The sequence below is a fragment of the Parastagonospora nodorum genome, assembly GCF_000146915.1.
Source record: "Parastagonospora nodorum SN15 chromosome Unknown scaffold_1, whole genome shotgun sequence".
Classification (NCBI taxonomy): domain Eukaryota; kingdom Fungi; phylum Ascomycota; class Dothideomycetes; order Pleosporales; family Phaeosphaeriaceae; genus Parastagonospora; species Parastagonospora nodorum.
In genome coordinates this window covers 455,805-467,488 of record NW_001884549.1, presented here as the reverse complement: position 1 = coordinate 467,488, position 11,684 = coordinate 455,805, and the positions used below count along the sequence as shown (strand labels likewise).

The following is an 11,684-nucleotide window of genomic DNA, read 5'->3' as shown; positions in this document are numbered from 1 at the left end:
GAAGTGGCAGATGGTTGCGATGAAAACAAAGGCCTGGCAACCAAATGGGTGCGGCCCGAAGTTCAGCCGTCGGGGAAGCTCTCATCCCAACTTTTTCGGTGCTCCACATGCGCGCGCAATCTACACGCCATTGCTGCATACCCTCAGCGAGATCGGCTTCATACATAACGTCACGAGAACTTTGGCGTCTGAAAATCGTCTGCGCAACAAGTTTGAGACACGGACTTAACCTCTCTACCAATTCACACCCGCTCGGGAGTCCGCATCTACCCACAGCATGGCAGTCTGATGGTGCAAACGTGCATCAGTTGACCCAAATCCCTCCAGTTTACTTCACATGAGCTCATGGAAAGCCTGCAAATCTTCCCAGCCTCTGTATAATGTCTCGCCCAGCGGCAACACCCGTCGATGCTCCACAACCACCGCGACCCGAAACGATTTACGAGCGCACACCCATCACGTCGGAACGATCGCTACGTCAGCTTTCCGTATTCTTGTTCGGGGGAGCTTGTCTACTAGCAACGACTGCGTTAACGCGCAAAGCTGTCTGGAGGAGACAACTCCGCGTGATGCCCAAATATTTCGAACCGAATACAAACCCCCACGAATTTTTCAGTCCGTTCTCGGACGCTATACAGGCTCTGAATCTCGCCACGATGAACTGCACCAGCGTCGGAATCATGGCCGTAGGTGGCGCCATGTGGACGTTCGACATTGCCAACTTGAAAGAGGCACAGGCGAGTCTACGGAGACGGCTGAACTACGACAGCATATACAAATCCGAAGACGATATACCAAGGACCCTCTCCGAGCTCATAGCAGCGTCTGGGCAAATGCACATAGAATACGACAAAAAGGATGGGAGTGACGACAAGTCCCAATAACGATACCTGACATGTATGATAATGGCTGTAAGAGTAGTGTACAAAAGACATAGCCGATGCATGAGAGGCAAATGATACCCAATTCAACAGCAGTCGCGTTCCTATCCCGTCCACTCAGACATTTGTGTCGGCAAAGACTTCGATGCGGCCTAGCAAGCCCGCAACTGCACTACGCACTACGCACTGCCCCCATCCACCCTCTCACCCACCTTGCCATCCCGATTCGCTCTCCAAACACCCTCACCACCCTCAAACCTCTCCAACTTCCAAATCTCTGCCTTATCCTTCGTTTCCTCGAGCGCCTCTTCGCCCGCCAACCACGCCGCCTTGCGGTGTGGCGCACTCACTGCAATAACAATGCTCTCCTCGCCAATGGGACACTCGCCGAGTTTGTGAATGATTGCGATCTTGGTACAAGCATGCTTTGTCAAAATATCTGGCTGGGTTAAGTCACGGCTACGAGGTGGTAGTCGGGCACTTACTACTGGCAATCTTGTACAGAGTGGATATGGCGAGGGGCGCGTAGGATGTGTAGGATAGCGAGGAGACGGCTTTGTCGTTGAATGAGTCGCGCGTGGTGCCGATGAAGAGGACGGTGGCGCCGGCGGAGGGAGAGCGGACGAAGCGTGTTGCGGCTAGTGAGTCGAGGTCGTTGGGCGTGAGCTCGATGTGGATGGTGTCTGTTGTTTTTGTGACTGGTTCGGAGGGGATGTCCGGAGTGTAGGATGATGTTTCGGAGGTCGACATTTTGTTTAGAATTCTAAGATTGGACGCAATAAAGTGTGCTGTGGCTTTGCCTTTTCTGATTGGGCGGAGAGGGGGTTTCTTTTGACTTGTTAGAACGGATACCTTGATCGATGTAATTGAGTGTAATGAAAAAAGATAGAGGAAGCGGATCATAACGAAAAAGAGAATTCATCAGGAAGATGCAAAACAAGATGACGCAACGCAAGTAGCGTATTACATCCAACATGGAGAGGCTGAATCAACCTCGTTCATTGTGCTGGCACTGCACGAAAAGCTGCACATACAATGCAGAAGAGTTGAACATTTTCTTTACGTACGAATTGATAAATACCTGACAGACTGGTGTAAACCGGCAGGATTTAGACGCGCCTCGAAGGGAACCTTGCTTTGGTCATGTTCAGCATGCCCCGCACTTGTACCTGGATAGACTCGCTAAGCTAGGTATACAACCTTGCCCTTGCAATTTGCAACCAGCGTAGCAAGTCTTATCACTCGATTCTACTAGATTGATAAGGCTTATTTGATGTCTTGCAAACGACCAATGTCCGCAAATTCGAATATATGGTGAATATGTCAGCCCTTGATTGAACCTTTGCTATTCATCAAATTTGAGGTCAGCTCGTTAAATCTAACTTAAGGCAAAAAGAAAGCCATGTTCACCGAGATATTCACTTGATTATGTATTGGAAAGTTACGCATGGATTGTGTGTCAATATCTACATTGATTGATTGATTAAACATTGTATATACAAGAAGCCGTGGGTCTAATGCTCAAAAACATCTAGTTCTGGCCTTCGAAGGGGCCGGAAGGAGTGAGGACGACAGTGTAGACATCAGGGATCTGAGCGCAGATGAAGTCGTCGGGGCCGTTACCGCCAGCGTGGCAGTAGTTGGCAGGAAGAGGAGCCTCCTGCCAGAGGCCAGAGGCCTGGCCAGTCTGGTGGTAGATAGCGAGGTCTGCGTCGGCAGTGGCGTCCTTGGGCTTGATGGCGACCACGCGGTAGTTGGACTTGCCGTCGTCGCAAGTGACCATCTCGCTGGGGAAGGTGGTGAACTTGGGGATAGAGCACTGGATTGGCTCCTGAGCCTCATCGCCGGTGAGCTTGAAGCTGATGGACTCGACGGCGCCGTTGTTCTTGCGCAGAGAGAAACCGGTGATGTTGATGTTCTCGTAGACGGTAGGGCTGGTCTCGCCGCAGTGAGCTGGGTTGGGGCAGTCGGCGGTCTGGGGAGTAGGAGCGGCAAGCGCAACAGCGAAGAGGGTGGCGGCGGTGATGAACTGCATGATGGATATAGAGGAGTTGAAGTTTGTGGTATTGGTGATGTTGTTGGAGTGAAGTGTTTGTGTGTGATGAGATGATGTTTGAATGGAGGGCCTGAAGATACTCTTATATATCCATCTCAGAGCACCTGCTGTCCCCTTAGCGACGTCACTCGGCGAAGATGCATAGCCAAATTTACGAGAAGTGGATGGAAACCTCGTGTTGCTACCCTGTCAGTGCAACGGTGGGGTGGTCTTCTTCGGGCTGCTTTCCGCGACCCTGGGCCGACGACTAGCGCCATGAGTGAGGTAATTTGGTGGCGATCGCTAATCTGCAGGAGAGTTTTTATCGTAGATGACAATAATGCTTAGGATACCGTGCAACACATTTGCAGTGCTCTGTTATTGTCTGATGTGTTATCGGCACGAATAATTTCTGCTCTACATCTCGAAATCTTTTTCTTCAGGGTCTCATTAAAATGCAAGAATAATTTGTCGGTCTGCTGTCGATATTACGATTCATGCAATCTGCTAGCACGGAATCCAAATTTAGCAATGCAAGGCTGTGCCAGCCTTACCCATTGGCTCCAGGAGTAGGTTCCGCTTTGCTCCATGGAGCCGCACGCCACTTCCGCATAACAGCGAAGGCTTGAACATGGAAAAGTCGTTGACGAATCGAGCCATTCGGTTAGTTTGTGGGGTGAAAGCTCCGAGTGCGCAATATTGGATCGTGTTCAACAGGGAAAGAGCTGCAGTGAAGCCTGCATCGCGCACATTTAGCCGACTTGGATCTGCGTTATCTCGTGAGCAGAAACACCATCCAGTCGTTTTGGGCGTGAACACGAGTTGTTGGCAAGTCGGTCAAAGTAACATCGTGCCATGACATGGTCAAAGTGCTCGATATTCTGGAAAGCGGAAGCGCGGCTCTTCCTCGGCATGATGTAAATGGCTTCGCGCTTTCCCATCCGGTGCAGTCCGCCCGAAGGCACTTTCACGCCGAGGTCTCGTACCGTGCCGAACAGCCACACACCGCATCGCATGTACGGTTTGGATACGAGCGACAACACAATGTGACGCATGATGGCAATACCCGTGCTTCTGGGGGGAACTTCGGCACTCGAAGCCTCGTTCTCTGACAAACTCTGTGATCTAAGAACAACCCTGCTGCTACGCCTTTGCAACTCCGACGGAGCAATATTTTGCCTTCTGTCCATTCGGCTCGGTAGATCTATAGGGTTTCGCAAAGACGACCATGCTCAGATTTATGTTTGGTGGTGGTTTGAAAGTAGAGCACTCGAAAGATACTGAGATGCACCCATGAATTGCTTTTTTGGATGTGCTAACGTACGGCGCATGTTGTCCTAGTCAACGAGTCTCTATGCCCGATATGTGACGGAGTACCTTCAAGTAGGCCTGGTTCGCTTCCAGACATGCAGTAGTTCATTGCCTGATGCTTCACAACACGACATACACCACACTAGCGAGAATAATAGAACATCGTTATAGCACAAACCCTGGTCTGGGTAGGCTCGCGAGTCGCGACCTGCATGTTTTCGAATATGGACAGATATCTGCTTCTCCCTTCAAGGAACATCTGCTCATGTGATACAGATACATATTTGCCGACTAAACTCTCTTGCATGCAACGGCGCCCCGAGCTCTTCCAATTTCGTTGCCTAGGCATATCTTAAGAAGCTCCATATGGAACGTTTTGGAAACTTCTGTTTTTTTAACTTCAAGGAGTCCCAGCGCACAGAAGAACACCATTTCAGGACAATCACGAAAGTGCGCGTTTGTACAACTTACTCTTTTCATCTCTATGCATCTTCGTACTATTCGCAATTGCTCAAGATTTGTCGTCGCAGACCTCTGGTACACATTCATCTACCTCCAGCGCCCCATGGACTCTATCATCCACATCTTATTAAGATGTAGCGTTGAGTTCACTCCACACAATAGTGTCCTCGGTATTTGCCAATCTCCAGAGTGCGAGGAGAGGATTCTTCTACTGCGATGAATCTACGACATACACAACCGTAAAACAACCCATCACACGGGATACATGTGTAAATATCGGCGAACAGCGCGTCAGTCGGAATCTGCCAAGCGGAAGAAGGCGCGCCATCATACGTTCGTAAGAAATCTACAAGCAGGTACTGGTATACGCCATACACCACATAAAGACCGTCGCAGGATTTCCGTAACTCGCGTGCTTCCGTTTGAAGCAACGGTTAAGCGCGCTCCAATCTGAGCGACCCGCACTAGTTTCGAACAGGAAAATGGCCAGGTTAGTGCTGCACGATGGCACACTTGGGGCGAGATGCAGCTATGTTGAGAGTTTGTCGTCGTGTAATTACTGTTTGCGGTATCTTTATGAGCGTGTGTTGATTGCTGCTCCCAGCATATTCCGTTTTAGTGAGTAGAGAGTAGTGTGGTGGTGTGGTGAGCAAGGCGCATGTGATAAGGCTGTACACAGAACTTGTAGTTATAGTATGGTGATAGCGTGTTGAAGTATACTAATACAGAAGTACTGAAGCCGAAACACAACACCATAAACCGCAATAGTTAAGAATGTCCATGCACATTTTCCAAGCAAAAGTGATCATGGAACAGCCATGTTACTTACAAATACCCATCATCTCGATCATACCCACGTCTACTCCTCCGGCCCCAACTGTTCGGCCCCAAACTAGCACTCCTCCGACTACCCCTCGACGTCGCATGGCCCAGACCACTATCTCTCCTGCGATCCGGCGCCAGCTCGACGACCTCGGTGATGTCCTCCTCATGCTTGAGTTCACCCACACCATGGTCTTCCCAAATATGCTTGATGAGCGCCTTCACGTCGCCACACACCGTGTCAACATCGGCGTGCCGGGAGCACAGCACACATGAGTACTGACCGTCTGCGCCGCCACGATGACACTTTACCACAAAGCGATTGCTGACTTGGAAGCAGCGCTCATATCCGTCGCCGCGTTTGACGACTTCCCAGGCTTTGCCGGGGGAGAGGTGGAGGTCTTGTTTACAATGGGGACAATAGGGCTTAGATTCAGATGTGATGGTATCGGAGAGCTGTTGGTCGCGGTGCCGCTGGAGATCAATCGCGTAGAGACAGTACAATTCATGGGGTGCGGTTCGCATCCCGTAGGAAGTTGGGCCGGTCATTGATGTTGTGTCTGTGTCGGTGCGTTCTGGTTTGGGACGGCCGCGCCATGTTTCAATGATGGTCGTATTGACTGGGCTGCCGCTACGAGGCTGGGTGGGCTCTTGATAGCGCACGAGAGAAGTCGAGGCTGAGCCTGATTCGTGGACTGTCGTTGGGTGGGGTACTGCTTGACTACCATGTGACCGACCTACGGGCGAGCGGGATGAGCGAGGTGTGTGTGGCAGGGCTGCTTGCTGTCGTTGTATCTGAGCAGCGAGTATGTCTACGGAAGACGTGCCTGCAGCTCGGGATGCCGCATTGAGATTCGACAGTTGATGTGAGATCGAGTCGTCGGAGGTGGGCCCATACAAGAAAGTTGTCACCAATACGTTTTGGAGCGCTATGATTTGTGCTTGGAGCGCGACATGTGACTGGACTAAAGAGCAGTCAGCGAATCGAGAGTTGGATATGTTGTCTCATGGAGCATACTGTCGCCTACGGCAAATAGCGCCCCGATCTTCTGGAAACCGATCTCGAATTGCCGTGTAACCGCAGCCTTGTCCATGACAAGATCCTCATCTCTGCCCAGATTCTCATCTTCGACATATTCGACCCTCCGCGATGCTGGATAGCCCTTGGACCGCAGACTTGATTCATAGTCCCTCTGCTCCTTTGCTTTCAACGTTTGGAAAAGGTCTCTTGTAGCATCGAACACGCCCAGTAGAGTATAGACGAGCGCTTGCACAACGTTGGCAGGATCTACGGCAGGAGTCTGCTTGTCGTTAGCATCCACCTCCGCTGCAGACCTCTTCTACCACGGCGTCTGCCACAATGTCAACACTCACAACAACGCCCATCGTGAGCCTTCTCCTGTTCACTTGGTATCAAATCGGTCCAAAATTCGGATAATCGGAGCGTTCCTGAACGCTTAAAGACCTCAAGCCCCAGATCGGGCTCCAAGCAACCCCACGACTTCCGCAGACGCTTCGCAGGCAACACAAGGCGCCACTCCACTAGATCGTGTTCCTGTAGATGGTCTCATGTTGGGTGATGCACTTGTACAGCTGGCAGCGCGCCATTGGTTTAGCGCCCCTGCTACAGGGTCTGATTGGCGTGAAGCGCGCTACGGGCCGGTCCAAAGTATGCTGTGTGACGTCAGTTCTGATGTGCGACTGCGGAGAAGGTGCAAAGTTCACTTGCATGACCCACTCAACATAGGCCGTTGATTGCTTATTTGGGAAGATAAGAGCTGCTTCCGGACAGTAAGACATCTTGTCACGACCTGAACAAGAAGCAGCATCCCACAAATGTGGATTTACATGCTTCGGAGGATGCGGGAAATTAATGTGCGGTGGAGTACCATAGCATTTGCGTAACTTAGAACCCAACACTCCTGCTGTCTGTGATGTGACCTCTCCCGCCACGATAATTTACACACGGCGTGGAATGCAAGACGTGGCTGGCGGTCAAGTTGGGGATGACGGCTTACGGTCAGATCATGCCACGACTACCCATGGGGGGGGGGGGGTGTCCGCTGGGATATCGACTGCAGTATGCCAGTGTCGCTGGTGACGTTAGGGCGTCGAGTACAGGCGATGGACGGCCCTCATCTCGGGCCAATCCATGGAATTTCGACATCTGTGGCGAGCACAGAACGGGAGAAGCAATAGAGATACGTGTGCGCGTGATAATTGCCCTCAATTGAGGCAGCTCTCGGGTGACCAGCGTTCTGACTCGCAGTAGCTCGCGGCCTACGTGTCAGATAGTGTATAGTAACGGAGGCTTACACCGCTTGACATGCCACGATGACCGGCAAGTAGCCCTTGCGGCTGGGCATCGATATTCGCGCAGTGGGTGCTTGGGCATGGGAGATCCACAGAATTGGAGATCGCATTGCAAGATGGACATCTGGACCCTGAAGACCCTGCCAATGCGGCTTGGCATTAGAGCAGTCATATACACAACTAGAATACAAATGTTCTAGCATACTTGCGGTCCATGTCCGCATATTCCTCCCTCAGCATGCGACTCCTTAGTTTGTTCAGACGCAGCGTGACACCTTCTTCCTCGCCTTCAAGGTCCTCGACGGCCTTGTCTAAGCTCTCAGTACCCTTGATCTTCCACAATAAACTCTGTAGCCCACCGTTTTTGGCGGCATCGCGCTTCTCTCTCGCCTCAGCTGCAAGATATGTCATGATCTTGCCCCATGATTCAAGTCCGACTTCTTCGCATTGTTCACACTTCTTGCGCAATGCGTCGTCACTTCGCATCGCGTCGAGGGATTGTGCAAATTTAGATGTAGAAACGCCGTCGCGAACCCACGAAAGACCTTGCTGGCGTTGTGTAGAAGAAGAGCCGGCGGTTGCGAAGAGGATCTCACCAATGTAAGTTTTCAGCACGGCTTCTTCGCAACGATCGGCTTCTTTGCGGAGAAGGGGTTCGTCGCCTGATGGGGGCACGGGTGGGTAATCAGGCTCAGCCAGAAGACTCAGAACGGTCCCTACCAGACTCGAGTCTTGCTGCTTTGGTTTGACTAGAGCAGCGGGGGCTTCATCTGCGTTGAGACGTGCGCGGAGGAGAGATATGAAGATGGGTAAAGCGGCGGTGACGCGGCCGTTGGCTGCGAAGAACGTGGCCAAGTTCGTAGTCGCGTAGACAATGTTAGGAGTAATGACCTCTTTCGGCGCCGTGGACAACACTCCGGTTTGGCGGTCAATGACAGCTTCAGCTTCTGGTGCGGGTAAACCGGAAACTGCAATGTCAAGAGCCCAGCGATACATCTCCTCTGCCGAATCGGGGAGCTGCTTGAAGCTGAGCCAGTCAGCGTACCCAAGCGCCGCGCTCAGTCGCTGATATGTTGTAAAGCCTTTTGATGTGATGATTTTGAGATAGAAAACCTCTGGCGCCTCCGCAGCGGGATTACGATGCTCCTCGTCAGGCACCTCTGGCATGCCTGGCAACACTGCTTTTGGCCTCTTGTTCGTTGGTGATGCCACAAACTCTGGCGCCCATACATTCCTCCGCCACTTGTCTGTGACCCAGCCTTCTAGACGCTCTGCAGCTGCAGCCATGCCCATGAGGACCTCGTAGTAACCCTGCCGCCACTCTTTGCTCTTTGCAGAAACATCGTAACCGGCCTTGCCAAGTCCGGGTACCGATATGCCACCCTCTTCTTGCTCGGCGATGCCGGCGCCATCCTTGTCCGGGTTTTCTAGCCGATTCAGTGTATACTGCAACTCTGAGTATACCCTGGCCCAATTTGGGAATCCCTCCTCTTCATTGTTCTCCGGTACCTGCCACCACTTTCCTCTCCTAAATCGCACTCTCGTGATCAGACTCCACTCGTGCGGCGATGGAAATGCTCGTTCTTGCTGCTCGCTCAAGATACCCAGACTGGCTATACTGAAGCATGATGTGATGGCGAAAATCACAAACGAGTACCAGACACTCAGCTTGGCCGTCTCCTTGATGAACTTCTTGTGGTTTACGCTTATTGAAAACAAACGCTGCAGCTGGCCATTGGAGAGGTGTTGGCCGGAGGGGTATAGGAACGGGAGCTGCGGGCGCGGAAAGCCCTGGTGCGCTACAAGGAATTGTCGCGGGTGTCTATTTGAGAATTGGCGGGGACATGGTCGCGTAGGGGTTCGTGGGCTCGACGATTTCGCGGCGGCTCGCGGAAGCTGTATTCGAGCAGCGGGAGGCCGCATTGTCGTTCGGCTTGAATCTTTGGCATTGCTCGCAATGATGCTTTCGACGTGTGGTACGCGCTAAAGTGATCTGCATTCACCGCCTCGGCAGAACACCAGAAAAAAGTTGGGAAGGTGCGACTGAACCCTCGCACTCGACACAAATTTTCTGAACATCATGTCGAAAACAAAGGACCACGCGCCCAAGGCGGACAAGGCCGAGAAGAAGCGCAAGCGACAGGAAGAAGGCGAGGATGCGCCTAAGAAGTCCAAGAAGTCGAGAAAATCCGATGCCGACCAAGATGCGCCCGCCGCCGATGCGCCGGTAATTGAGGAGCCCAAGCTCGACAAGAAGGCCGAGAAGGAAGAGAAGAAGAAGCGCAAGAAGGAGCGCAAGGAGAAGGAGGCCGCAGCCGCTGGTAAGGCAAAGGAAAAAGACGCCGTGAAGGAATCCGCAGACTTCGTCCCACTCGATGAAGACGTCTCAATGCCTGATGCGAGCGACGACAAGAAGAAGTCCAAGAAGGAGAAGAAGGAAAAGAAAGAAAAGAAGGACAAGAAAGACAAGAAGGAAAAGAAGTCGAAGAAATCTGAGGCCAACCCCGAGGCAGACAGCCCCGAAGAGCAGGATGCTGTCGCTGAGGAAGAGACGCCAGCCACCAACGGCGCAGAGACGGAAGCGAAGCTTTCCAAGGAGGAGAAGAAGAAGGCGAAGAAGGAAAAGAAGGAGAAGAAAGAGAAGAAGAAGTCCAAGAAGGAGGACGATAGCACCGCAGAGGCGGAGACCAATGGCGATGCACCTGTAGAGGAGGAAGGCGCTGAGGCTGGCGCTCAAGAGGATGGCGAAGAAGCTGCTGAGCCAGGCAAGAAGGGCCGCTTCATCGTGTTTGTTGGTAAGCATCTCTCTACTCCACACCACCCAATAGCCATGGCTGACCACTTCCTCCAGGCAACCTTCCCTACTCCGCAACCAAAGAATCCATCTCCGAGCATTTCGCCAAGCTACACCCAACCGACATCCGCCTGCGCACATACAAGGGCACTGAGAAGTTCATGGGCACCTGCTTCGTGGAATTCGACCGCTTTGACCTGCATGGAAACCTGCTTGAAGAAGTACCACCACTCCGTCTTCCCGGATGGCAAGAAGAAGGAAGGCCGCAAGATCAACGTTGAATTGAGGTAAGCCCCTATTGCCCCCATTTCTCCAGAATTTGGTCACTGACATACTATTCCAGCGCTGGCGGTGGCGGCAACAGCGAAGGCCGCAAGTCCAAAATCGTAGCCAAGAACGATAAGCTGCACGACGAGCGCGCCCGCGACCGCGAAAAGCGCGCCGAGCTCGAAATGAAGCAGAGCGAGCGCAAGGAGAAGAAGGAAGCCAAGGGGAAGAAGGGCGAGGATGTCGCTGAGCCAGAGCCTGACAATGGCGGCATACATCCTGCGCGTTTGGCCATGATGGCTGCGCCCGCGCGTCCGGCGCATTACCAGCGATACTAGACACTTCTGTCGCTGTTTGTCGCATCTGGTTGTCATGTAGGAGTCTCACATACGGCGAATTTTCTGGATTTGTCCTTTCATACCAAAAACTGTTCTCGCCTTGGGTAGAAGAGATTGTCACATTGAATTCACTGTAACGATACCCAATCTTACAAATCGTCTTGCATTCGATCTTATTTACATCAAATGGTTGAGAACGTTGTCTGAACGCTGTCATTTTTGCAGGGGCCACGCATTTGGCATCAGTTCTAACTTGGAAAGTCAAGGTCATGCACCAAGTGTGTGAAACCGGTTAACCTGAACTGCAAAAAAAGTACTCATTTCTACTCCAGCTCGTCTCGCGCTTGCTACTGCAGTAGAAACAGTCAAGAAGTATTATGCTGTTACTATGTGGTCGTGACACCCCGCTAAATCCAGTAATCAGGTTTACTTGCACCATTAGCTATTCCGCCAGGGTATAG

The 11,684-nt window shown here is 52.0% G+C and overlaps 7 protein-coding genes across 7 annotated transcripts; 2 read left to right on the top strand and 5 right to left on the bottom strand.

Moving 5' to 3' along the window:
* Window positions 1-380: 380 nt before the first annotated feature.
* SNOG_00202 (hypothetical protein) lies at window positions 381-884 on the top strand (the record flags this gene model as incomplete). Its single annotated transcript, XM_001790843.1, has 1 exon — window positions 381-884. One exon carries the CDS (start codon window positions 381-383, stop codon window positions 882-884), a length of 504 nt encoding a protein of 167 aa, XP_001790895.1.
* Window positions 885-998: 114 nt separating this feature from the next.
* SNOG_00201 (hypothetical protein) lies at window positions 999-1,631 on the bottom strand (the record flags this gene model as incomplete). The annotated part of the gene is made up of 3 exons (XM_001790842.1): window positions 999-1,048; window positions 1,069-1,320; window positions 1,367-1,631. The coding sequence occupies 3 exons, from the start codon at window positions 1,629-1,631 to the stop codon at window positions 999-1,001; spliced, it is 567 nt and encodes a 188-aa protein (XP_001790894.1).
* A 702-nt stretch (window positions 1,632-2,333) lies between these two features.
* On the bottom strand, window positions 2,334-2,993 carry SNOG_00200 (hypothetical protein). Its single transcript, XM_001790841.1, has one exon. The coding sequence runs from the start codon at window positions 2,914-2,916 to the stop codon at window positions 2,413-2,415; it is 504 nt and encodes a 167-aa protein (XP_001790893.1). The 5' UTR covers window positions 2,917-2,993; the 3' UTR covers window positions 2,334-2,412.
* A 675-nt stretch (window positions 2,994-3,668) lies between these two features.
* On the bottom strand, window positions 3,669-4,247 carry SNOG_00199 (hypothetical protein; the record flags this gene model as incomplete). The annotated part of the gene is made up of 2 exons (XM_001790840.1): window positions 3,669-4,120; window positions 4,241-4,247. The coding sequence occupies 2 exons, from the start codon at window positions 4,245-4,247 to the stop codon at window positions 3,669-3,671; spliced, it is 459 nt and encodes a 152-aa protein (XP_001790892.1).
* Window positions 4,248-5,514: 1,267 nt separating this feature from the next.
* On the bottom strand, window positions 5,515-6,897 carry SNOG_00198 (hypothetical protein; the record flags this gene model as incomplete). The annotated part of the gene is made up of 3 exons (XM_001790839.1): window positions 5,515-6,188; window positions 6,530-6,848; window positions 6,886-6,897. 3 exons carry the CDS (start codon window positions 6,895-6,897, stop codon window positions 5,515-5,517), a joined length of 1,005 nt encoding a protein of 334 aa, XP_001790891.1.
* A 1,107-nt stretch (window positions 6,898-8,004) lies between these two features.
* On the bottom strand, window positions 8,005-9,747 carry SNOG_00197 (hypothetical protein; the record flags this gene model as incomplete). The annotated part of the gene is made up of 1 exon (XM_001790838.1): window positions 8,005-9,747. One exon carries the CDS (start codon window positions 9,745-9,747, stop codon window positions 8,005-8,007), a length of 1,743 nt encoding a protein of 580 aa, XP_001790890.1.
* Window positions 9,748-9,904: 157 nt separating this feature from the next.
* SNOG_00196 (hypothetical protein) lies at window positions 9,905-11,223 on the top strand (the record flags this gene model as incomplete). The annotated part of the gene is made up of 4 exons (XM_001790837.1): window positions 9,905-10,619; window positions 10,676-10,839; window positions 10,862-10,905; window positions 10,962-11,223. The coding sequence occupies 4 exons, from the start codon at window positions 9,905-9,907 to the stop codon at window positions 11,221-11,223; spliced, it is 1,185 nt and encodes a 394-aa protein (XP_001790889.1).
* Window positions 11,224-11,684: the final 461 nt, after the last annotated feature.